Here is a 22,758-nt window from a genome sequence, read left to right on the forward strand (position 1 = left end):
ATGGACGTGAGTCTGAGTGAACTCCGGGAGTTGGTGATGAACAGGGAGGCCTGGCGTGCTGCGATTCATGGGGTCGCAAAGAGTCGGACTGAGCGACTGAACTGAACTGAATGGAGTAATTGTCTCTTGTCCTTTGTTCCTGAAAAATGCTTCAGGGAAGGTGACTTTTGGGTCCCACCCTGGAGGAGGAAATGGCAACCCACTCCAGTATTCTTGCCTTGGAGATCCCATGGACAGAGGAACCTGGCAGGCTACAGTCCATCGGGTTGCAAAGAGTTGTCCACTTACATGGACATATGAGTGACTAATGCACACAAAAGGGTGGAGGCTGGTTGCTGAGAGAACAAACCCTGTGATTAGAGGGTTAGATCTTTTAGTCTCAACCCCCATCCCTCCCCCTAAACTCCAGGGACAGGAGAGGGGATGAAATTTAAATTAATCACCAATAGCCAATGATTTAATTGATCATGGTAATGAAGCCTCCAAAAATCCAAACTAAACTAGAAGATACAATGAATGGATTCAACAGCAGACTAGAGGAATAGAGGAGATAGAAGAAAGAATCAGTAAACTTGAAAACAGACAGAACAATAGGAAACACTCAATCTGAAAACAAAACAGACTAAAAAAATGAACAAAAATTCAGGGATCTCTAGGGCTAAAACAAAAGAATTAAAATTTCTGTCATTGGAGTTCTAGAAGGAAAGGAGAAAGAAGGAAATATTTAAAAAAAGGAAAGAAAGAAAAAGTACATGAATAAATAACAGCAGAAAATGTTCCAAGCTGTCAAGAGATAAAAATCTAAAGATCCAAGAAGCTCAGTAAATCCCAAGTAAGGTAAGTCTGAAGAAATCAACGTCAGGAAACATCACAGTCTAACTTCTACATATTGACTTTCGTGGTGGCTCAGTTGGTAAGGCTCCAAAAATAAACAACCTTAAAAGTATCAAGAGATACTTGCCAACAAAGGTCCATCTAGTCAAGACTATGGTTTTTCCAGTAGTCATGTATGGATGTGAGAGTTGGACTATAAAGAAGGCTGAGTGCTGAAGAATTGATGCTTTTGACCTGTGATGTCGGAGAAGACTCTTGAGAGTCCCTTGGACTGCAAAGAGATCCAACCGGTCCATCCTAAAGGAGATCAGTCCTTGGTGTTCATTGGAAGGACTGATGTTGAAGCTGAAACTCCAATACTTCGGCCACCTGATGCAAAGAGTTGACTCATTTGAAAAGACCCTGATGCTGGGAAAGATTGAGGGCAGGCGGAGAAGGGGATGATAGGGGATGAGATGGTTGGATGGCATCACCGACTCAATGGACATGAGTTTCTGTAAACTCTGGGAGTTGGTGATGGACAGGGAGGCCTGGTGTGCTGTGGTCCATGGAGTTGCAGAGTCAGACATGACTGAACGACTGAACTGAACTGAATACAGGAGGGAAAAAAGACAATTCAAATAATACCATATTTTCCATCACAAACCATAAAGGCTATAAGGAAGTGGCACAGGAAATTTTAAATGCTGAAGAAAAAGATTCTAAACCAAGAGTTTTCTAACCAGTGAAAATAAGAGATGAAGAAGAAATCAAGATAGTCTTGGATAAGAGTAGCATGGAAACATATACAGTAACATACATAAAATAGCCAGTAGGAATTTGCTATATGACTCAGGGAACTCAAACCAGGGGTCTGTGACAACACAGAAGGGTAGGATTGGGTGGGAGGGGGGAAGGAGGTTCAAGAGGGGGGTACATATGTATACCCATCGCTGACTCATGCTGATGTGTGGCAGAAACCAACACAATATTGTAAAGCAATTATCTTTCAATTAAAAATAATTTTTTTAAAAGATAGTATTGGATAAAGAAAAAAAAATCTGTCACCATCAGAACTACACTAAAACAACAGCTAATGGAAATTTTCTAGAAAGTAAAAAAAAAACACAAAAGAAGGGATTCTGAAACATCAGGAAGAAAGAAAAATGTAACAAAAAATGAGAATAAATATAATAGACTTTTCTTTTCATCATGAGTTTTCTAAATTATGTTTAATGGTTGAAGCAAAAATTATAACACTATAATATGGTTCTACAAGTATATAGAAAAACATTTAAGACAATTATAAACGTGAGGGCAAAGGGATATAAGATGAGGTAAAGTTTCTGTTTGTCACTCATACTGGTGATCTGACATTAGTAGACTGTGGTAAGTTATATATATGTGTGTGTGTGTGTGTGTGTGTGTGTGTGTATCCGTCCAACACAACTGAGCGACTGAACTGAACTGATACATACACACACACACATACACACACACACTATAATGCAAACAGCAATCACTAAAATCGCTGGCCAAAGAGATACAGTCAAAAACACTATAGATAAGTCACCAGAATTCTAAAAAATGTTCACGTAATCTACCAGAGGGCAAGGAAAATAAAAGAGAAAAATAAAAACTCAGAGAACAAAATAATAATAAAGTGAAAGAGGTAAGCCCTAACATACAAAGAATTGCATTAAATGTAAATTATTTAAATACACAAATAAAGACAGAGATTGACAGTCTGGATTTTAAAACTTGATCCAGTTATATGTTATCTATAAGAAACTAATTTTATATATCACAATATAGGCAAACTGAAAGTAAAAGGAGGAAAAAATATATATCATACCAAAATTAATCAAAGAAAGCAGGAGTGGCTATAATAATATCAAATAAACCACATTTCAGAACAAGAAAATGATCAGGGAAATTATAAAATGATAAAAAGGTTAATCTTTCAGGTCAGGATTCAAGAAGACATAGCAATCATAAATCCACATACATACAACAAACAACAGAACTATAAAATACATGAGGCAAAAGCCGAGAGTAGTGAAAGGAGAACTTGGCATGTCCATAATTATAAGTGAAGACATAAACACTCCTCTCTTGACAGTTTATAGAGAAACAAAACAGAAAATCAGCGGGGATATACAAGAACTCAACAATACCATCAGCCAACAGGATCTCAATAACATTTATAAAGTACTCCATCCCAAAGCAGCAGAATATACATTTGGTTCATGTGCTAATAGAACATACACCCAAGAGAGACCAAATCCCAGGCCATAAAAGAAACCTCAACAAATTTAAAAGAATTGAAATTATCCAGAGAGTGTCCTCTGACTATAGAAGAATCAAACTAGAAATCAAAAAAAGAAAGCTAACAAAAAAATCTCCAAACATTTAGGAAACTAAGGAGCATACTTCTAAATAACATTGGGTCAAACCTCAAGAAGGAAAAAAACCACATTGATCTAAATGAAAATGAAAATACAATATCAAAATTTGTGGGGCATAGCTAAAGCAGTCCTGAGAGGGAAATTTCCATTACTAATTGCCTTTTTTGCAAAGAGAAAGACTCTCATCAACAGACTACCACCTCTAGAACTGAAAAAAGAAAAAAGAGAAAGAAACTCAAAGCAAACACAAGAACATAAATCAATAAAAGTGAAAACAGAAAAAAATATCTATAAAACAAAATGTTAGTTCTTTAAAAAGATCAATAAAATTGACAAAATCCCATCATGACAAGTAATTAAGAAAGGACAGAAATCACCAATACTGATATTTTGTTACCAATACTATAACAAAAGAGGATATCATTTCAGACTCTGCAGACATCAAAAGGATAATAAAGTAATACAATGAACAGCTCTGTATACATAAATTTGAAAACTTAGATGAAATGAATCCATTCTGTGAAAATCACAGACTGCCCCAACTCACAATACGATGCAGATTATTTAATTAGTCTTACATCTTTTGAGGAAACTGAATTCGTAATTTTAAAACTCCCCAAAAAGAAAACTAAAGACTCAGATAATTTCACTGAAGAATTCTTCCAAATGCTTTAAGGACTAACACCAATTCTACACACTCCCTTCCAGAAAACAAAAAAGGAGAGACCGTGTTTCAATTCATTTTATGAAGCTTGTTATCATCCTGATACCAACACCAGACAAAGACAGTACAAAACAAAAGAAAGCTAGAGACCAATCTCCCTAATGAATACAGAAGCAAAAATCCTTAACAAATTACTAGCAGTTAAAATTCAGCAATACACAAAAAGAAGTATCTACCACGCAGAGATATAAGGCTAGTTCAGTATTTGAAAATCAAACAGTGCAACCCACCACATTACGAGGTGAAGAAGGAAAACCACATACATGATCACCGCAACTTATGTAGAAAATTACAAAGCGGTATATTTGACAAAATTCAATACGTGCTCACGATAAAAAATAATATTGGAATGAAGGGGTTTTCTCAACATAATAAAAAATACCTACAAACACCAACGGCTAACATTAAACTTAATGGTAAAAGACTACAGCCTCCCCATAAGACTGGGAATAATGCATGGATGCCATATATACAACAGAGTGCTAGAAATTCTGGCGGAGCAATAAAGCAACAAAACAAAACACAAAAGCCATGCGGTCTGCAAAGGGAAAAATAAAACTGTCCTTATTTTTTATAAAATTATCTAGAAATCTCCAAAGAATCTTCAAAATATTCCTAGAATTAATGAGTTCATAACTACATAGATTAAACATACAAAAATCAACCGTATTTCTACAAACCAGCAATGAACATACGAACACCAAAATTTCAAATACAATACCACTTACAATCGCTCAACAACAACAACAAAAAAAGAAGCATTTAGGATAAATCTAACAAAATGTGTACAGGATTTATAAGCTAAGTCTACGAAACACTAAAATCCAAGAATCCCTAAATAATACATACAGTGTTCATGTACTGGAAGTTTTAACAGAGTGAAGATGCCATTTCTCCTCAAACTGATATACAGGTTTAATGCAGCTCCTATCAAAATTGCAAGATTTTCTGCAGATACAGAAAAAAAGTTATCCTACAATTTACATGGAAAGCCAAAGGAACTAAAATAGCTAAAGCAATCTTTGAAAAAGAATAAAGTGAGAGAAACCAATCTATCTGCATAAAAGACTTATCATATAACTAAAGTAATATAACTAAACCTAGATGAGTCTTCGGAGAAGTAAGCTGAGTGAAAAACAGCCAATCCTAAAAGGCTACCTGCATGATTGCATTTTTATAATATTCTTGAAATGAGAACATTAAAGTATAAGAGAACAGATCAGTGGTTACCAGGGAAACTGGATAGCGTTTGGGGAGGGCGGAAAGTGGGTATGTCTATATATAAATATACATGGCAACAGACCCTTGTGGTGATAGACATGCTCTGTGTCTTAGCCATATCAACATCATTATCCTGGTTGTGATATTATATTATGATTTTAAAAGATGCTACCATTGGGAAAAACTGGGTAAAGCGTTCATGGAATTTCTCCGTATTATTTACTGCAACTTCATGTAAATCTACAATTATCTCAAAACAAAAATTTTAATTACTAAAGAGCCACCTCAAAGAGGTTCCTACTGGTAAACTGGGAATAATTTGAGCAGCAAAATAACTAAAAAGTGAAAGTGAAGTCGCTCAGTCGTGTCCGACTCTTTGAGACCCCATGGACAGTAGCCTGCATCAGGCTCCTCTGTCCATGGGATTTTCTAGGCAAGAGTACTGGAGTGGGTTGCCATTTCCTTCTCCAGGGAATCTTCCCAACCCAGAGATTGAACCCAGGTCTCCCGCATTGTAGACAGACGCTTTACTATCTGAGCCACCAGGGCAAGTGCTGAAGGCTATAATAAATTATAAATAGTTGAAAAGACTTCATGGGGTTGCAAAGAGTTAGACACAACTGAGTGACTAAGACTTTCACTTTCTTTCAGGAAGCCATTAGCACACACTAATGACAGAGAGCTAGAAATGGAGACGGACAAGGGAGAAGAAAACGGCTCTTATTTACAGGAGAATCCGAAAAGATGAAAACCAAAAAACAAACCCAAGCTCCTAGATACAGAGAAGAGACTGGTGGTTGCCAGAGGTGGGAGGGGAGGGAAACAGGAAATGAGAGAAGGGGTCAAAAGGTATAAACTTCTGATTATAAAATAACTAAGTCACAATGATGCTACAGATAGCATGGTGATCACAGTTAATACCCTATTGTGCATTTGAAAGTTCCAAAGAGAATAGATCTTAAAAGTTCTCATCACAAGAAAAAAAATTTTTTCTGCAACCATGTATGGTGAGGAATGTTACCTAGATTTATGGTGATCTTCTCACAATAATAGAAATAGTGAATCATTATGTCGTACACCTGAAATTAATATAATGTTAAATGTCAACTGTACCTCAATTTAAAAAAACAAAAACCCAACTGGCAAAGATGGAAGAAGCACTAGAGTTAAGAATTTATCATTTTGTAACCATCATAGTCTAGCTTGGCTTATGAAGCTAGATCAATAGATGCTAAACTGGAGGGAGGGGGTTCTGATACAGAATAGCAAATTAGCGTAATCTTAGTGACTCAACTCCCCATAGATTCCTTACTTCTTGAAATAAAAACAAACAAACAAACAAACAAAAAAAAAACAGTAACTGTACAGGGGAGAAATCAGGTAATATCTGCCATGGATGGTCAAACTTCACATCACCCCAAAAGGGCAGATGAATACTGTGTATCTCTATATGTGATCCCCTGTGGACACAACATTACTTATGTGTTTTTCTAACTGTGGATGAGCACCCTGAATGAGGAATCATCAGAAAGTTTGAAAATGAAGAACACCCTAACTACTTAACAGGGAGGTATCATGTATTCTTCAAAAGTATTGATATCATAAAAATGAAAGGGCTGAAGATACTGAACAGCTATGACAACTAAATGTAGTATGTGATCCTAAACTGAACTCAATGGAAGAGGGGAAATGAGCACTATCAAGGATATCACTGGGTCAAGTGGGAAAGCTGGGCACGGAAGAGCAGATTTGATAAAACATCAGCATTTCTTGAAGTTGGTAAGTGTACTATGGCTTTCGAAGAGAATGTCCTTATTTTTAGGAAATACACACTGAAGTTGTCCTTGTTTAGTTGCTAAGTTATATCCAATATCCGACTCCTTTACGACCCCATGGACTGCAGCCCACCAGGCTCCTCTGTCCACAGGATTTTCCAGGCAAGAATACTGGAGGGGGTTGTTATTTCCTTCTCCAGGGATTGAACCTGTGTCTCCTGCGCTGGCTGGCAGATTCTTTACCACTGAGCCACCTGGGAAGCCCACATACTGAATGAAGCATTTGGTTGTAAAAAAAATACCAATACTTATAGCTTTCAAGTGGCTTTTAAAAATTAAGAAAAACAGATAGCACCAATGAGGTAAAATACTAACAACAGATGAAACTAAAGGATATAAGGGTAATCTTTAAACTATTCTTGAAATTTCTGTCAGTTTGAAATTATTTCCAAATAAAATAATGTTAAAGTCCTTCAGCTTTTGTTAACCAATCAAAAAGAAGGAAGATGTGGATACTAATTTAGATTGGATCAGTCAGTTTAGTCGCTCAGTCGTGTCTGGCTCTTTGCGACCCCATGGACTGCAGCACGCCAGGCTTCCCTGTCCATCACCAACTCCCGGAGCTTGCTCAAACCCATGTCCATTGAATCGGTGATGCCACCCAACCATCTCATCCTCTGTCATCCCCTTCTCCTCCCACCTTCAATCTTGCCCAGCATCAGGGTCTTTTCAGATGAGTCAGTTCGTAGCATCAGGTGGCCAAAGTATTGGCTTTTCAGCTTCAGTATCAGTCCTTCCAATGAACACCCAGGACTGAGCTCCTTTAGGATGGACTGGTTGGATCTCCTTGCAGTTCAAGGGACTCTCAAGAGTCTTCTCCAACACCACAGTTCAGAAGCATCAATTCTTCAGTGTTCAGCTTTCTTTATAGTCCAACTCTCACATCCATACTGGAAAAACCATAGCTTTGACTAGATGGACTTTTGTTGGTAAAGTAATGTCTCTGCTTTTAAACATGCTATCTAGGTTGGTGATAACTTTTCTTCCAAGGAGCAAACGTCTTTTAATTTCATGGCTGCAGTCACCATGTGCAGTGATTTAAATTGGATAGGCCCCTAAAAAGTACAATATTAAGAGCATAGGCTTCTGGGTTAAGAGAAATTTGGGTTGAAATCCTAGCTCTGCCCTTATTAGCTGACCTCAAGATGTCTCAATTTCTTCATCTATAAAATGGGGGAAATAATGCTTACTTCATAACTTATCTTGAGAGTTAAACGAAACAAGGGCTGTAAAATATTACAATGCCTGGCTCACTGTTGTCACTAAGTAGCACAAGGCTACTTACTATTGTTATAGGTGAGTAGTGGTGATACGCGTGGTGAGGGTAGTTATTGTGGTGGTGGCGAGGAAGCCATGGAGACACAAAGATGACCAAAATAAGGTTTCTGAGCTCAAAGGATTTAAAAATATAGAGTTGAACCATAAACTACAGTGTATCATGTGAGTGCAAACAAAATGTTACTGGAGCAGAAACAAAAGTGTATTTACTTCTGGGCAGCTGGTCAGAAAAGACTTACCAGGGAAGGCGATGGTCATGTGAGCGGGAGAGGGTAAGTCAAGATGTCACCGGGCAGAGGAGCGGGTGAATGGTGGGGCTGTCCTAACTGAGGTAAGAGGTGCAGTCTGAGAGCTTGTGGCATGTATGTGAAGCAGGGGAGGCGGAGGGAAATACAGAACGTGGCTGGAAAGTATACCAGCACCAAGCTGGGGAGGGTAAGGGCCCTGAATGTAACATACAGGGTTTCACTGTGTGTGATGGGAGAACCACTGGAGGTTTTTGGGTAAGGGGTGCTGAACTGTTGTCATGAAAACCCCACTAGGCCAGGGTGTCAGCAGGCAAATGGATAGCTTGTGGGGACCAGGCAAAGGACACTGAGGATTTCTACTTTTTAACAACCAGCTGTGTCCGGGCCCTGCGGCTCTTATTCCAGAGTTTCTCTGCACCAGACTGTGGGCTCAGTCACTCTGTCATGTCCGACTCTTTGCGCTTCATGGACTGTAGCTCACCAGGCTCCTCTCTCCATATCTCTTGCATCTCCTGCATTGGCTGGGTGATTCTTTACCACTTAGCGCCACCAGGGGAGCCCTCACCCATCTATGTAGACTCAGCTTATTTACCTCAGGCTGGCCCAGAAGGCGCTTTCCTTATCAGAACCTTCTGGCTACCAAAATCCCCTTGAAGATAAGGCTTCCTGCCCACACTGGGTGGTACCATATGCATTTGATGTTGTACAGTCAAGGAGCCCCCAGGCGGTCCACATGCAGGACTACACTTAAGCATGAACTGTGGATGTTAAAGGTGAGTCATTATACTTCTCTCTTTACTCTGTTGATTTTTGTGGATATAAGAAAAAGACATGAAAGTTTTAATTCACTTTTTTTTAAAGGACACACTAGTCAAAATGGGGTTCTTCTAGAGTTCGTGTATGCATGCTCAGTAGCTTCAGTTATATCTGACTCTTTGTGACCCTATGGACTGTAGCCTGCCAGACTCCTCTGTCCACGGGGATTCTCCAGGCAAACATACGGGGGGTTGCCATGCCCTTCTCCAGGGGATCAAACCCACATCTCTTATGTTTCCTGCATTGGCAGGTGGGTTCTTTACCACCAGTGAGTTCCACCTGGGAGACCCCTTCTGTTTGTGTCTTACTTAATCTAACCAGTTTGGTTAGGACTCACGCTTCTCCCATTTGTAGTAAGAAGGAAGAAGAAAGTGTTTTCCAAGGATGTTCTTTAACTCTCAAATTTACTAGAAAGCGATTTGAAGATGGGCTGAAATTTAAATCAACCAGACCACACGGTGGCTCCCAGTGGGTCACTCAGTGGTCACGAGGGCCCTCCCACCTCCCGCAGTTACCTCAGAGGCGATGGAGGTAAAGCTGCTACTGAAGTGCACATGCTTGTGCATCTCGCTGCCATTGGCCGTCAGGAGCCAGGCCCCGAGGGCCTGGTCTTCGCCAGCCGACTGGTTGCTGTGGCTCTGGTTGGGCAGGAGCTCGGCCAGGTCCCAGTGGTACGACGGTGTGGCCCCAACCAGCGCAATGAGGATGGCTTCCGTGGCCACGTAGAGCTGAAAGAGGAAACACACAGAGCCATCTAGGCTGGAAATGCAATTAGCAAGTTTACAAACCTTCAATGAGCAGTCTTGCTTTTGTGTCTGTGCTGCTGCTATGCTGCTGCTACATTGCGTCAGTCATGTCCGACTCTGTGCGACAGGAGCTACACAAATGAGACACTTTAGAAACAAAGGAGAAAATGGAAGGAAGCTTCCTGATCTACTACAAACGGAACCATCAGCTATCGCATCTGTAAAGCACCCTGTAGTTCCTTCAAGGGTTTTTTCTGCATTTGAGATACATCAGATTTGAGGACACAGCATAGAATGGTTCCACACTCGCAGGGAGTAGGGGAGGAGGGATATTACCTGCCCTGACTTAGACTAACATTCTAGTTATTTTCTCCTCAACACCACACATTAGTTCAGATAAGCAGTTACCAGGGCACAGGAGTGTCCTGGTCTTGGACTCATGATCTAAACAAGAAAACATGTTGTGGCATAGTTAATGTTTCCAAAAACAGTATGTGTGTGTACATATATATAAATCAACAAGACCACACAGTGACTCTAGGCAGATTGTATATACATATATATGAGAGAGTTAACTCAGGCAGGTTGATAAGAGGTCCAAGCCTAAGGCCCCTTTAAGGAGGACATAAACATTAGACAAGTAGGCCTCATGGGCAGCAGTATCTCTTGTTCAAGGACATGCCTTTTTTTGAACTTTGGATGTACGCTATGGGAGAAGTGAAGTGAAGTCGCTCAGTCGTGTCCGACTCTTTGCAACCCCATGGACTGTAGCCTACCAGGCTTCTCAGTCCATGGCATTTTCTAGGCAAGAGTACTGGAGTGGGGTGCCATTTCCTTCTCCAGGGGATCTTCCCAACCCAGGGATCGAACCCGGGTCTCCCACATTGTAGGCAGACGCTTTGCCCTCTGAGCCACCAGGGAAGCCCACGCTATGGGAGAAGGTCTGGGCAACATTTTCACAGCCTTGAGGTATTTTCTTTTCTATTCTCAGCAGCTAGCAGAAAAGTATAGAAGGCTCTGCTTAAACTAGCGAGGCGGGTGCTCTCCTGCCCACTTCCAGTGCCTCTATCCCTGTTACTTTAATAAAATCTACACAAAGCTCTGAGTGATTGAGACTGCCTTTGGTCCCAGAGTTAAATCTTCTCCTTGGGAGACCACGAATCCGGCAGCACTGATCACCATAAGCTGTTGTCTATGTGTGTGTGTGTATACACATACACACACGTGGGGGAGGAAGGACGCATGCTCTGTTAAAGCAGGGAAGCATTATATGCACTTGAGTAGGTACTAAGGTATCCTATACAACCTGCAAGATGTGAACAACTCAAAATCCTAGGTGCTCACCCAGGCTTTTAGCTGTAATTGTTGTTTAATCTAAACGGAGCTTCCCTCTAAAGAAAAAATATCTCATTCATTCAATCAGTGATTATTTATTGAGCATATATGACATTTGTCACTGAATGTTTTGGGCTTTATGGCTATTCACAAAGCCATACTGGGTTTGTAAGCTGTTGAGCCCTGTGCAACCTTTTTATGCTATAGATCCATTTTAATTTTTTTTTCCATTTAACAACTTTTTATTTTATATTGGAGTATAACTGATTAACAGTGTTGTAATAGTTTCAGGTGGACAGGGATGGGACTCAGTCACACACATTCATCTATCCATTCTCCCCGAAACTTCCCCCCTATCCAGGAGGCCACATAATATGGAGCAGAGTTCCTGTGCCCCACAGTAGGACCTTGTCAGTTACCCATTTTAAATATAACAGCGTGTACATGTCCATCCCGAAGTCCCTAACTATTCCTTCCCCCAATCCTTCCCCCCGCCACCGTAAGTTCATTCTCTCTGTTTCTGTTTTGTAAATAAGCTCATTTGTATCATTTCTTTTCAGATTCTGCTTATAAAGATTGTCTTATATTTCTCCTTCTCTACCTGACTTACTATAGATCCATTTTATGTTACTCTCGTGATGATTGTTTCAAGTTTAAATTTTATTAGGAAAATACAGGAAGTTTGTTCCATTGTGAAACAATCTTACTCTAAGAAATTAACAGTACTTATAAAAAATTTAAGCTAAAAAATTATCACTATTAACTTAGAACTTAAAGTCTAAAAATACCTTTAAACAGATTAAGTGTTTAAAAAACACAAAGTATATGATTTCTGTATAGTACCTAGTAACACCTAACTGGATGGATGAGTTGACCGAGGCATAAAAAGGTGGAGAGACTTGCTCACAGATTTATCTCCACTGCCAGGGAACTCCCAGCTCCTTCCACACCATTCTGGAGGGGCATATTCAGCTGTTAAGTGGATAAGCTGAAGCGCCAAAGGCAGAGTAATTTATCACAAGTAGATGATGAAATTACTGGCAAGGAAAGAGAAAAGAAATCATGACATTGTGTATGTCATAACAGAAAGCTAAAACCCAAGATGTGATTTTTCCCCTGTCTGCCAAGGCTGCAAGGATGTAAGCAGTCCCAACCTATGTGAGTCCAATGACTATGGGCCTCTGGAGATGCACAAAGTCGCCACAGGTCAGTCTGTGTGTGTGGTTTACTGTAAAATGCAAAGGAAAACATGTTTCTAGACTTATATTGCTTCTTGGCCCCTATTTGCATATTATTAAGGAAGTTTTCAGAACAGGAGGCAATCAGCTTACAAAAATGAAAACCTTAATAATTGCAAGAGCAGCATTTAGCAGCAGCTATAATTACAAAGCCACTTGCACCCATTTTAGTAACTGCCCTTCCTGATTACAACCTGCTGAAACTTAATTCATGGGTAAAGAAATGAAAAAAATACAGCAAAGGGAACTCAGGAGATGAGGCAGAACACATGTTCTGGTAAATGCACAGCCTGCAATCCAGCAAAGCTAACTAATGGTATTTTCTCTCTAAATATGCTCTTTTCTGCTTTGGTTTGTACCACTGACTTTTCCTGGAAAGCCCTTTCTCCTGCTGTCAATGTCTGACTCTTTCCCCACCTCTGAGATGTAACTCAGATACCCCTCCTTCACCCCACCTACCACCACCTTCCCTCCAACCCCCCAGAAGCCTTCCCCTGCTTCCACTCACTCTGAAAACTCGATTGAGAACTTTCTTAGAACCCATATCATTTTCTTCACTGCACTATACATTTATGTATTTGCTTGCTTTAGTTTTTTCTATTGAAATATGCTCTCTGAGGGCAGGATCTACATCAGATTCACCTTCAGGCTCCTGACGCAAAAAACTAAGGGCCCAAATAGATGATATCACATATTCAACAAGTCAATGGATGAATGAATGACCAGAATGGGAATACCAATAATAGCAGCAAGCACTTCTCTAACTATATAAAAGGCGCCATTCTAAGTGCTTATTGAAAATATATTAATGCATCTTATTTTTATCTGGATTATTCTAGGATAAGTAATGTTCTAGGTAAAGGAGGAAATCCTCCAAAGGATCCTCTAATCTGAGGCATATTTCACTGTGGAGGCTATCATTCCTGGAAGAAACTACAATGTGTAGAAAAAGAGTTAAAAAACAAAAGAGGTGGAGCTGATACATAACACAGGAATATAACACAGGGAGCAGTAAAACCTAGCTAATTGGTATTATCTGTATCATTCTTATCATTCTGCAGGTTGATTAAATCTTCCTCCTTTCTCACTTTCTCTGCCCTCCTTCCACCACTCCGCAATGTTCTCATTACCCCCATGCGCACACATACACCTCAGGGAACACACAGGGCCACGGCTTTGTCACCAGAGGGGTCGAAGCCTGCAGCTCTTCCCTCAGTGCCACCTCCTCCACCCCACGTCCTTGTCTTCCCTCCAGTTCCTCCGGAAGCCCCTCCTGCTTCTGCTCACCCCCTGAAGATCCATCTAGACCCTTCTTGGAACCCACATCATTTGCTTCACTGCACTATACTTACATATAACATGGTATCAGCCTTTCTGTCTTTGACACAGATGGTCACCTGGCTTTGCTAGAGATAAAAGAGACCGAGTAGCCTGGTAACTATGATACTGCATGATGCATGCTAACTACGAAAGGTGATAGGGATACAGGGATTAGGTAAAAGTGGAGATGCTTAAACTTTGCATACAGATTACTGTTAGGTCCTTTACACCAGAGCCACAGACATGGCACACATGGTGCTATGAAGTCAAAGATGGTTTAGCCCTTAGCTGGTCAGAGGGATGTGCCACCTACACAAGAACAGAGTGGTTTTCCTCGGTTTGCCTTCTTCAGCTGTGACGGCGTCCCAGAGCGCTCATCCTGCTTCTTCCACCGAGGACATTTTCCTGTCTTCCCTCTGCTGTGACACTGTGCACATTCACCATATAGCCTTGTCTAGAGAATCACACCCATCTGCAGATGGGCCTTAAAGCCACGATGAAAAACCACCATCCACTCTCCTTCGGAGTGGGACTAACAACATCTCAAATAAATCATTATCCTCACTCGTGCTACCTCCAGGGAAGGAAAACAAGTGCCACAGATGGCGGGATTGTTGTTTCCCTCTCAGTATAATTATAATTAGAAAGTGACTAAGAGGCACTGGGGGATTGAAATTTTAAAAGTTTCAAAAAGTGAACGTTTTAGAAGCAATTTTATATTAACAGCATTATAAGCTTTTATCATGCTCAGGAAATGAAAAATGTCTCCCATAAATTATCTCATCACAATATCTTGTGCTGTGATGTCATGGTAAATGTGATGTTTATGTTGTAAGTAGGAAAGATGAGCCACAGGGCAATTATGTAACACACTAATGGCAAAACCAGGATGTGACTGGGAGCCACCTAACTTTGGGGCCAGAACTTTTTTCAGAGAAAAAGTTGGGAGAGGGGAAACAAGGTGACTTCATGATGGTCATCACTGTTAATATTTTACGCACTTAGTACTCAGTTATCTAATTGACTCAACCAAAAGCATTATTTGAGCATGACCACATCATGAAGGCAGCACTAAATGCCCATGGCCCAGCACAAAGTAGGTGTTCAATAAATATCTGTGGGGTGATTACTGATATTTTTTTTGGTCACACCACACAGCTTTGTGGGATCTTAGTTCCCCAACCAAGGACCAAAACAGAAGCACAGAGTCATAAACAATGGACCACCAGGGAATTTCCTGATACTATTTTAATTATTTTTATTTATTTTACTTTTTGGCAGCACTGGGTCTTCACTGCTGCATGTGCGCTTCTCATTACCGGGGCTTCTCTTGTTGCAGAGTATGGGCTCTAGAGCATGGGCTCAGTAGTTGTGGTGGGCCGGTTTACCCTGAGGAATATGGGGTCCTCCCAGGCCAGGGGTTGAACCTGTGTCCCCTACATTAGCAGGCAGATTCTCAACCACTACACCACTAGGGAAGTCCCATTGACACTATTTTTTGTGTTTAAAAATTTTAATTATGCTCTAAATAACTGGTGTCTCTAAGTCCCATTTCCTCCCTGACTCTTATCTACATAATGCCACCAGAGCAGTCTCCTCGATGCAGTCCTCATGAAACTCTTCTGGTTAAATCATATTAATGGATAAATACTAGATGTCCTAGCATCCAAATCTCCACCACTTGGCACAATTGCTACCTTATCCACATTCAAGCTTTCTGAACTAGCCTGTTGAATTCCCCAAACAGGACTTTTCACGGTGTGCTGTGAAAAGCATATGCAATCTGTACACCTGAGTCTGAACTGCAGCTCTAGTAAATTTCCAGCAAATCAAAACTTTTCTAAACTTCATGTTTCCTTCTAGTAAGACTGGACACTGGCAGTACATCTTTATCTAATTCATTCATATCTAGCTAGCCTATTCTGAAGGTCAAAGGGGATATTTCTTTAGCCAACAATGTACAGTAAATCTTACAGCTCCATCCAAATAGCACCTATCAGAGCCTCCCAAACTCTACCTTGCAGAGACTGATTCTGTAGGCTGGGATGGGACCTGAGATTCTGTTTTTCTAACAAGCTCTGGTGGTGTCAGTGTTGATGGCTTGGGCCACACCTTGTGTAGCAAGGGTCTAGGGTATGCCCTCTTCTATACTTTCTCCAATGCTATGTCTTCCCACCTGAAATGACCTTCCCGCTTCTCTCTAAACCCAACCTTCAAAGTTTAGCTTGAGCTCAGTTCTTCTTCTGAAGTTTCAACAAATCACTCTGGACCACGGTGATGTCTCTTTTTTAATTAATTTATTTTTTAATTGAAGAATAATTGCTTTACAGAATTGTGTTGTTTTCTGCCAAACATCAACATGAATTAGCCACAGGTATATATATGTCTCCTCCTTTTTTAATGTCTAAAGCATTCAATGGTTCTATTACTTACTGCTGCTGCTAAGTCACTTCAGTCGTGTCTGACTCTGTGTGACCCCATAGACAGCAGCCCACCACGCTCCCCCGTCCCTGGGATTCTCCAGGCAACAACACTAGAGTGGGTTGCCATTTTCTTCTCCAAGGCATTAAAGTGAAAAGTGAAAGTGAAGTCACTCAGTCGTGTCCGACTCTGTGCGACCCCATGGACTGCAGCCTACCAGGCTCCTCTGTCCATGGGATTTTCCAGTCAAGAGTACTGGAGTGGGTTGCCATTGCCTTCTCCATTATTTACTCGGAAAATATTATTTTGCATCATTATTTAACAGTATAGATAGAATTACATTTTCCTTTGCTAATGATTGATCATCTTCTGAAGAGAAGAAACCCTGACTTGTATTTCTATATCCTTTTAAGAAAACCAACACACTACTGTGTGTCTAACAGTCTAAGATACATTTTGTTAATGAATTCCTTGCATAATGTGGCACAGAAAATGACAATGGGTTAAAAACCAGTAATTTTGGGACCAGCCAGTAATTAAGATTTTGGACACATATTTGATATGCATCTGCTTCACTCTCAATCTCCCAAATTAAATGGAAATGCCACCACCTGACCACCTGCCTTCTGTTACTATAGTTTACTTTTTAAAAAAATTTTAGTGAGCACCAACACTTCACAACACAGTGTATCATGAGCCTCGGGTGATCACAATGATGAATAAGAAACAGTTGTTTTCTTCTGAGCACATACATTCAGGTAAGGGCAACAAATATGCCCAAAAATATAAATACAAGGCACATTTAGCAAATGCTCTATTAGCCAGAGTAGAAATGAAATTAATGAGAGCATAAAAAAAGCAGATGTGAATTCTAACTCAGGGAATAAGAGAAAGGTTGCAACTGTGACATCTGGGCTAGGCAGGGAAAGACTGGGAGGGGTTTAGTCAAAACAAAACTCAAGGAAAGGGGATTCCCTGGTGGCTCAGGGGCAGAGAATCCACCTGCCAATGCAGGAGACATAGGTTCTATCCTTGATCCCAGAAGATCCACATGCCTCAGAGCAGCTAAGACCAAGTGCCCCAACTACTGAGCCTGTGCTCTAGAGCCGGGGAGCCACAACTAATGAGCCCACGTGCCGAAACCAGAGAAGAGCCCGAGCAGCAGTGAAGACCCAGCACAGCCAAAATTAAAATTAAAATTATTTTTTAAAAATCAGGGAAAGAATTCTTAAGCCAAAGAAGTCCAGTCAGAGCCAGGAAAATAAAGAACACATTCTTAGTGTTCTTTGAAGAAGTAGTACAGGGCAGGCTCAGCTTTTGCCAAACTCAGTCACCTGAGTAACCCCAGCTGCAAGAGTGCTGCATGCCCATTTCTGTTTTTTATTATTTACTTAATGGTCTGCTTTTAAACTGACTCAAATTTTTTTAACTTAAGTGAACTTACAGAGAAATAAAATTGTATATCAATACAAATATAATCATCCAGATGTAACTATAAACACCCTGTTACAATGTAAGTGTTAGCTGGAGTATTTTTATTTAAGGTAGGACACAAGAGATATTTTGGGGCAAGTTTTGGCCGGGAGGGGTGAAAGCAAGGGAGCATGCTCAGAAGGTTGGGGTCAGTGCTTTTGCTCCTCACAGCCACTGCCTCGTTTGGACCTGCTTCTGATCTATACTCCCCTGGACCCTCCTTCAGCTGCTCTGATTCCTGGGCCAGACGTGTGTTTAGCTCCATGATACCATTTGCTTCATCAAGGTTGCAGGCGGTGAGAATGACACTGATTCCAATCAATTCTGATGGGCTCCAGGCTGCCTTCCCTGCAGACGTCAAGCTCCAGCTTCAAACACCGAGACAACAGCCTTACAGAGACTGCCAAATCAGCTCCCACAACGGTATAAGGTCAAATCCTCAGAACAAATTATTCACTGACACATATATAATCGTATACATATATACAACACAGATACACACACATATACAAACATGTATCTCTATCTAGGAGTTCTGTTTCCTCTTTCTCTGGTTGAACTATGACCAACACAACCTTAGACAAACATGGCAAAATACAGGCATTTATTAAACCTGGAAGTAAGTATACGTGTGTTTGTGATATTATTCTCTGTATTTCATTTGAAATGTTTCATAATTTTTGAAAGTTTTTTTTAAAAAAATGAGTAATAGGGGAGTTCCCAGGTTGCCTAGTGGCTAAGATCCTAGGCTTTTACTGCTGTGGCCTGGGTTCAATATTCGATGGGAGACTGAGATCCTGCAAGCCACGTGGTATGGCCAAAAAAAAAAAAAGAAATAATAATTGCAATGATAAATGAATGATAAATAATAAATGAATAATAAATGCAATAAAAACAGAATAATATTGTTCAGTCCTAACTAGGTAATGTTTTTATACAAAGTCTGAACCTTCCTTAATTCTGGTTCAGTCCCTTTGTTAAAAGAGGTATTTGCTAATGTTTTGAGAAGTGCTAGCACTTTTTTCTTAAATAAACAAAAGGATTCAAGGATTCAGAAGGAAGTACCCCTCTTATTTTATGCGTTAATGCTATTTAAAAACATTTCCATATACCACCTAAATCTACCACGCAGTCCATTCCTTGGGATGTCAGAGAATGCGGAAAGCTGGAAGATCAGAAATAAATGATGTGGTGGTTGCCAGGGCTTAGGAAGGAGAAATGGAAGGCAGAGTGCAAAGGATTTTTAAGGCAGTAGAAAGACTAAATATGATACTATAATAGTAGATACTTGGCATTATAAATTTGTCCAAGCTCATAGAATGTACAACACCAAGAGGGAACCCTAATGTAAACTGGAGACACTGGGTGACGATGTGTCAGCTTAGTTTCATCAGTTTTAACAAATGTACCATTCTGATGGGGGATGTTGACAATGGAGAAGGCTGTATATGTTCAGGTCTTCCCCTGTGGCTCAGACTGTAAAGAATCTGCCAGCAGTACAAGAGACCTGAGTTCAAACCCTGGGTTGGGAAGGCTCCTAGAGAAGGCAATAGCTATGGCAACCCACTCCAGTATTCTTGCCTGGAGATACAGGGGAAACCTTCGTACCTTCTGCTCAACTTTGCTGTGAACCTAACACTTCTCATTACTTTGCCAACAAAGGTCCATCTAGTCAAGGCTATGGTTTTTCCAGTGGTCATGTACAGATGTGACAGCTGGACTGTGAAGAAAGCTGAGTGCCGAAGAATTGATGCTTTTGAACTGTGGTGTTGGAGAAGACTCTTGAGAGTCCCTTGGACTGCAAGGAGATCCAACCAGTCTATCCTAAAGGAGATCAGTCCTGGGTGTTCTTTGGAAGGAATGATGCTAAAGCTGAAACTCCAGTACTTTGGCCACCTCATGTGGAGAGTTGACTCATTGGAAAAGACTCTGATGCTGGGAGGGATTGGGGGCAGGAGGAGCAGGGGACGACAGAGGATGAGATGGCTGGATGGCATCACTGACTTGATGGACGTGAGTCTGAGTGAACTCCGGGAGTTGGTGATGGACAGGGAGGCCTGGCGTGCTGCGATTCATGGGGTCGCAAAGAGTCGGACATGACTGAGCGACTGAACTGAACTGAATGCTTCTCTAAAAAATAAAGTCTACATAATACTATGCTAAAAAAAAAAAAAAGAAAGAAAGAGCTGATGTAGAATAATATAGAATCAAGAACAAAAGTGAGAGGATATCCCTGAAAAGAAGGCAGAGGTATGTTTTCCTCTTGGACACTGTGGAGAAACATAGACAAGAATAAAAAATTAATTCTGAAGTTAAAGGAAAGGATGCTTATGAAGTTTACGTTCGTAACCTCCATCTCATCCATCAAGCTGAGACAAAGAAGATCTGGGGGAAATGAGAGGAACCAAAACATCAGAAATTTGGGCTTAAAAAGAGTGATAAAACTGACTGGAAGAAGTGAAGGCCTGAGTCAAAGGATGACCAAAAAGTCATGAGTTTCAGAATACGGAAAAAGAGGAACCAACCAATCTACATTTGCAACAAAAGAGAACTGAATAAGCAAATTATGATATGGCCACACATTGGGACACCATGCTGCAGCCATTAAAAAATACGGAGTTGTTAATCTGTGAGTGCAGCAAGATATTTGCAATATTATTGACAGACAAAATCAGGTCAAGATAAAAACTTTTGCACAAAAGACAAATGTACATATTTATATAATACAAAGTTGGGAAGCTCATCTGTATGCCAAAGGGTGAGCATATTTTACTTCTGGGTGGCAGAAGTTCTGATAATTTTTATCCTATATTTTCTCTTTTTTCTACAGCCACCATATACTATTTGTTGAGCCCCATACAATTCCCATTAGTGCAGACGTTAGTTTCTGTTTAAGTGTTTGGTCAAGGAAATGAGAAAGGAGATTTCTGAGCTGTGTGTGTCTTTGGATTTGACGGCTCCTTCTTCTAAGGCAGCCGCCTCTAGCTGTGGGGATGAATCAAGCCAGTATTCTGACAATCCCAAAGTCAACACTAACACAATGCCAACTAATTGATAGGCGCAGGGCAACTTTAAGAGATTCTGACCTTGCAAAACAAATGAATTAAACTTTCACGATCCAGCCATTTCCAAGAGCAAAAAGAAAACTGAGGGGTCGACGGCATGAGTTGACTCAGCCACCTCTCAGCGGTGTCACAGCCTTCAAGTCTAGTGTTTATACTGTCATAGTCACGTTGCCTGGCTTCATATTTTAAATGCTTTTCTGTGCTGTCTTAGAGTGTAACACCTTCTCTCATGGCGTGTAATCAATCAGCTGCGAGTAGCCCTGGCCAGCATGCTGCTGGGGGCTTGGGTGCTACAATGATGTCAGTTGCTTCCCAAGGCGCATCCTAGCTCTTGAGACCCTCCAGGCTCTAAGGAGCTCCCTTGGGAAGTTCCCCTGGAGAAGGGACAGGCTACCCACTCCAGTATTCTTGGGCTTCACTTGTGTCTCAGCTGGTAAAGAATCTTCCTGTAATGCAGGAGACCTGGGTTCAATCCATGGATTGAGAAGATACCCTGGAGAAGGGAAAGGCTGCCCACTCCAGTATTCTGGCCTGGAGAATGCCATGGACTGTATAGTCCATGGAGTAGCAAAGAGTCGGACACACGATTGAGCGACTTTCACTTTCACACCTTTTGGAGGCCTCCCGGTATCTCCATATCCTCCCCAAATGGAAACAGGAGGGTCTGATAATCTGCAGCTTCCTCTGCTTTACACCAGGGGGCAGTGTCTGTTTGTAGACAACAGTTTTCCTGAGATCATACTGGGGACAAGAGTAACTATGGTCTCCTTGACCTACCGGCACCCATTCACCTAAACTGATGGAAGGAACACCAGGCAAAGCTCCCCAGATTATCATCCAAGCTCTCAGCCATTGTCTCAAGGCAGACAGAACTAAATTTGAGGGTAAGTGTGGCATAAAACTGGCTCAGACAAGCAGAGATCTCTGGTAGATGGTCCCACATCTTAGGAGTCCTGACAAAAGCTCTAAGGCCACAGGTTCTCATCATGGCTGAACGCCAGGTGGTGGTGAGAATTCCTTGGGGCCTAAGGGACGGTCTTAGTGATTGCAGTCCAATAAGGTCTTCACTAAGGCTTATGATGTGGACTGTATCACTCACTTACGGTTGAGAGGTTAGAACCATAAGCTATCCACCTCCGTGACACCTCATGGAAAGGGAGTCTTCCTATGAATCTCCTGGGGAGAAGGGACATAAAGATAAATACTAGCAGGTAGGAGCCATGAGATGGGATAATGTTCTACACAAAGTTCAATAAAGCATCCCGAACAAAACCCACTCTTCCTCCTGAGTATTTACTTTTTGCTCAGTTGCTTTAGTCACATCAGACTATGTTGTGACCCTATGGACTGTAACCCACCAGGCTCCTCTGTCCATGGGATTCTCTAGGTAAGAATACCGGAGTGGGTTGCCATGCCCTCCCCCAAAGGTTCTTCCTGACTCAGGGATCGAACTCGGGTCTCCTGCACTGCACGCAGACTCTTTTACCACTGAGCCACAGGGGAAGCCCCACTCCTGAGTAGTAAATGACCACAACTCACAGTCATAATGGGTTAAAGGAAGAGCAATGAAAGTGAATTGTTATTCTCATATTGTAGCATCCTCTCCAAGGTATGCAGATCTTCTTTTACCATTTTAATTTTAAAAAAAAATTTTAACACAGAAAAGTGGAACAAATAAAAATGATTCATGAACCCACCACCACAACAAACTAGTGGCAGTTTATCATATTTGTCTTAGATTCTAACAACACAATATTACAGATACAGAGGAAATCTCCTTTGTATCCATCCCTTCTCACATCCCCTCCCTTCCTTCC

At 41.0% G+C, this 22,758-nt stretch overlaps 1 protein-coding gene across 2 annotated transcripts in view; it reads right to left on the minus strand.

Annotated features, from left to right (window-relative positions):
* LOC102274735 (solute carrier family 22 member 15) overlaps positions 1-22,758 on the minus strand; it is a 183,745-nt gene that overhangs the window by 155,338 nt on the left and 5,649 nt on the right. For both annotated transcript variants that reach the window (XM_070367436.1, XM_070367437.1), the window contains exon 2: positions 9,859-10,071. In XM_070367436.1, coding sequence (XP_070223537.1) covers positions 9,859-10,071 — 213 coding nt within the window. The remainder of the gene's footprint in view (positions 1-9,858; positions 10,072-22,758) is intronic.

Source organism: Bos mutus, chromosome 3 (genome assembly GCF_027580195.1).
Source record: "Bos mutus isolate GX-2022 chromosome 3, NWIPB_WYAK_1.1, whole genome shotgun sequence".
In the NCBI taxonomy this organism is placed as follows: Eukaryota; Metazoa; Chordata; class Mammalia; order Artiodactyla; family Bovidae; genus Bos; species Bos mutus.